General features: G+C 39.9%; 1 protein-coding gene across 1 annotated transcript in view; it reads left to right on the top strand.

Moving 5' to 3' along the window:
* Positions 1 to 2068, top strand: part of mbtps2 (membrane-bound transcription factor peptidase, site 2) — a 46055-nt gene extending 43987 nt beyond the window's left edge. Inside the window, exon 12 of the mRNA XM_061921545.1 lies at positions 68 to 2068. Within this exon, the coding sequence (XP_061777529.1) occupies positions 68 to 290 (223 nt within the window). The 3' untranslated portion in view covers positions 291 to 2068. The remainder of the gene's footprint in view (positions 1 to 67) is intronic.
* Positions 2069 to 4842: the final 2774 nt, after the last annotated feature.

The following is a 4842-nucleotide window of genomic DNA, read 5'->3' as shown; positions in this document are numbered from 1 at the left end:
TATGACAGGAGCACTCTACTGTTTCCAGGAGTGTCCGTTTGTAGTCCTTATCCCCCCTGCTTCTCAGATACGTGTTTTCCCTCTCGGGCGCCTTGGCGGTGGTCAATTCTGTGCCGTGCTTCGCTCTGGACGGTCAGTGGATGCTCAGCGCCTTGCTGGAGGCCACGCTGGTCACCGTGGTGACAGACCGCCAGAAGCGCGAGCTCGCGCTCCTCTTCCTGCTCCTTGGCGGCAGTGCCCTGCTGGCCGCCAACGTGGCCTTGGGCCTGTGGATGGTCACGGCGCGGTAGCCAACCAGCCATGACGGTCAAATAACCAAAAACTCGGGACGTGAGCCTGAGGACGACTAAACTGTGAAGAGATGACATTACCCAGCAGCCCCCAGGTTTGCCTTTTTACTCTAGTGCAACCTCACAGGGCTACAAAGATCAAGAGAAGCACACATGCTGTATGTAAGGATGTGAACTATGTCTCATTTAGGGTATTTCATTACCTCTGCCAAGCTTAATCATAACCGTCCAACGAAAAGCAATTATCGCCAATTTTCTTTTTGTGCTAAAATACAATACAAGTTTGTTGGATAATATTATTTTTTACATTTGTTAAGTTTTCATGTGGAGATTTGTTTGATATATATTGCATCTATTTATTTTTAACAGGAAACCATGTTTGATAAATCTTAAAAAATAAGGTAAAAAATTAATAAACCAGGGCTAAAAAGTAAAAAATTCAAAATATTATACCGCCATCCCTCACTCACGTCGCACTTCAAAGTTTGTGGCGTCACTCTAAATTAAGCACTTTCCAGCATAAAAAGGGCGACATGAACTAAAAATGTCAAACCTATCAGAGCGCACTGTTCAGTTTCATTGCCACTGATTGGCTGAGCTTCAGGCAGTATTACGGTACCACATTGGATTAAAGGAGTGTAAAGGTGATTATGTGGTTGTTACTTCCTTCTCATAATATGCCAACCCATTTTTAGAAAGTAGTGAACAGGTTTTTATGGTCCAGCTATAAGAATTTTTGAGTCATGCGTAAAACTCCAAAAAATGTATTGTTTGTGCTAATGTTTTTCTGTCAGCAAACCAACTGACATTTCAAAATATATGATATTCAAGACTTGAAATATGTCAAGCTTGTTTTTTATGTTATCATTTTGATGATAATAGCTTACAATTTTTGAAAACACCAACATTTTCTGAGATTTTTAATTGTAGGTTTTCATAAGCTGTAAGCCATAACTATCAAAAAATATTTCAAAAGAAGGCTTGAACTATCTGGATATGCATCTTATGAGCCTGTGTTATATATTAGATTCACCTTGTAATTCTAATTGCTGGAATGAACGAACCTTTGCACATTATCCAGATTGCTTGTGTTTCACCTTTATAATCAATAATTCCTACTTTACAGAAAGTAATTTGTCCGACAGCCATTTCCGCAGTAGTAATATGACCATAAAGTTGTAAAATCTACAATTGCCTATTAAATAATAGTGACTTAAGTTTATTTTAAGAGTGGCCACATTAGATGACCATTGCAAACTAGAAAGGGTTAGCCTGTATACTAACTGTCAGTAAACCATATATAAATGACACTTGGGATATGCCTTCTTAGTGATACAGGTAAGTCACTACAAGGTAATTTTAACCTCCATGTAACAATATAGGCTATCACATTTGAATCCCTTTGGCCCACACCGGCCTTCATCCTCTTAAGTGCAGTTCTCACATGAGTTTTGGGTATAGATCTTTAAATTGGACTATATTGACATAGCTGCAGGGTTCAAAGAAGCATTCGATCTATGGTTGTCACTATTCAGTGTACTATTCTAACTCATGGTATCAACTTTTATTTATTTGCGGTATTGCATTATGGGTTCTATCTATCTTTCTACTCCTCTGCAATCTGGGTATGACATTTTAAACGGTCCCTTGAATCAAAGTAGCCTTGTATTTAGCTGTCCCTCAGTACTGCCCAAAATCTTTACCATTGAAAATCCAACATACCGTTTCAACTAATGGTATATCTGTCTAGGAAAATACATTAAATTCATCAATATGTGCTTCTTGAGTTTATTTTGTCGGTCAACGTAAACCATCAACGTCAGATGGCGGGGCTAACAAGTCGAGTCCGATTCAGATTCACCTTTATTGTTATTGTACTGAGGGTTTACAACGAGATTAGGGGGGAGGTACTCTCACAGCCGCTGTGCACAAAGACAAGATAAACACAAACACAAAACATGAAAATGGCACCAAAAACAGACAAATTCTGTAAAAAATGCTATGAATAAATAAATACTGGAAGGTAATGCAAAGAATATATAATATAAATACTGAAGGTGCGATTGATGTACATAATAATTAAAAACTGTGAAATAAAAGGCACAAGAGTTCGTTCAGGATGAGGTAGTTTGCGTTACATAATCCGCCCTCTGACTTTGATGTCTGAGTGACATTAAATAATGCATGAAATCATTATATTATGAATTAATTAAAATATAAAAAAATTAATAATGGAATAATTAAATTATGAAATATTAAATGACATTATTAGTTAAATCTTGAAATAGTTCCATGTAATTTATTCATGATTTACTTAATTGATGGTGCATTCAACATTAGATAAATTCATCCATCCATTGATTTTCTATGACACATTTGAATAACTATTTAAAGATATACTTATTTATTGCATTTTTGCCAATTTGGTCCTCCATAAAAAACATGTTTCCTGGAGCAGTGTAGAGTGAGGCACGATATGCCCTAAGGAGACAGATCTTCTCCTGGTGTGAACACATGTCAAATTTACTAATTTTGTTTGCCTGAGCTTATAGGACTCGGCACTCTCTATTGATATCATGGCCAAAATATTTTGTTTTAGTATAGTAAGTCAACATTTGTCTTGTTGGATAAAAAACTGGAAATGTGAGGTCTCTATCTTTTTTAGTGCAACATAACATCACATGCTTGTTACATTAAATATTACATCTAATATTGTTAATACTAGTGTTGCAAAATATAACGTACATTATATTTCCAAAAGTATTTGGCCACCTGCCTTGACTTGAACTTGAGGTGCCATCCCATTACTAACCCATTGGGTTCAATATGATGTCGGTCCATCTCAGCTATTACATCTTCAACTCTTTTGGGAAGGCTGTCCACAAGGTTCTGAAGTGTATTTATAGGAATTATCGACCATTTTTCCAAAGGCTCATTAGTGAGGTCACACACTGATGTTGGTCGAGAAGACCTGGTCTCAGTCTCCGTTGTAATTCATCCCATCGGGATCAGCCATCCGAATCGGGTTAGGACTCTGTGTAGGCCAGTCAAGTTCATCCGCACAGACTCTGTCATTCATGTGTTTATGGACCTTGCTTTGTGCACTGATGTACAGTCTATGTTGGAGGAGGAAGTGGCCCGCTCCAAACTGTTATCACAAGGTTGGGAGCATGTAATTTTCCATAATGTTTTGGTATCCTGGAGCATTCAAAGTTCCTTTCACTGGAACTAAGGGGCCAAGTCCAACTCCTGAAAAACAACCCCACACCATAATTCCTCCTCCATCAAATGTCACACTCGGCACAATGTAGTCCGATATGTACCGTTCTCCTGGCAACCTCCAAACCCAGACTCGTCCATCATATTTGCCTGATGGAAAACCCTGATTTATCACTCCAGAGAGGGCGTCTCCACTGCTCTAGAGTCCAGTGGCGACGTGCTTTACACCACTGCATCCCACGCTTTGCATTGAACTTGTTGATGTATGGCTTAGATGCAGCTGGCCGGCCATGGAAACCCATTCAATGAAACTCTCTGCGTACTGTACGTGGGCTAATTGGAAAATCACATGAAGTTTCGAGCTCTGTAGCAACTGATTGTGCAGAAAGTTGGCGACCATTTTTGCACTATGCGCTTCAGCATCCGCTGACCCCTCTCTGTCAGTTTATGTGGCCTACCACTTGGTGGCTGAGTTGCTGTTGTTTCCAAACTCTTCCATTTTCTTTTAATAAAACCGACAGTTGACTTTGGAATATTTAGGAGCGAGGAAATTTCATGCACCTGGGGATAGGTTGATTGGCAACACTAAATTGGCCCTAGTGTGTGAATGTGAGTGTGAATGTTGTCTGTCTATCTGTGTTGGCCCTGCGATGAGGTGGTGACTTGTCCAGGGTGTACCCCGCCTTCTGCCCAATTGTAGCTGAGATAGGCGCCAGTGCCCCCCCGCGAATTTGATGCCAGCAACACGTGACAAAGAAGGTGGGAAAGTTTTCAATAAATACTAATAAAGTTGAGGATTGCACATCAAACACTGATTTGGAACATCCCACAGGTGTGCAGGCTAATTGGGAATGGGTGGATGCCATGATTGGGTATAAAAACAGCTTCCCAAAAAATGTTCAGTCTTTCACAAGAAAGGATGAGGCGAGGTACACCCCTTTGTCCACAGCTGCGTGAGCAAATAGTCAAACAGTTTAAGAATAATGTTTCTCAAAGTGCAATAGCAAGAACATTTGGGATTTCAACATCTACGGTCCATGATATCATCAAAAGTTTCAGAGAATCTGGAGAAATCACTCCACGTAAAAGCGGCATGGCCGGAAACCAACATTGAATGACCGTGACCTTCGATCCCTCAGACGGAAGTGTATCAAAAACCAACATCAGTCTCTAAAGGATATCACCACATGGGCTCAGGAACACTTCAGAAAACCACTGTCACTAAATACATTTAGTGACATTTGTAAGTGCAAGTTAAAGCTCTAAGCGAAAGCCATGTATCAACAACATCCAGAAACGCCGCCGGCTTCTCTGGGTCCGAGATCATCTAAGA

The sequence above is a fragment of the Nerophis ophidion genome, linkage group LG15 (genome assembly GCF_033978795.1).
Source record: "Nerophis ophidion isolate RoL-2023_Sa linkage group LG15, RoL_Noph_v1.0, whole genome shotgun sequence".
Classification (NCBI taxonomy): domain Eukaryota; kingdom Metazoa; phylum Chordata; class Actinopteri; order Syngnathiformes; family Syngnathidae; genus Nerophis; species Nerophis ophidion.
This window is presented reverse-complemented; position numbering and strand designations above follow the sequence as displayed.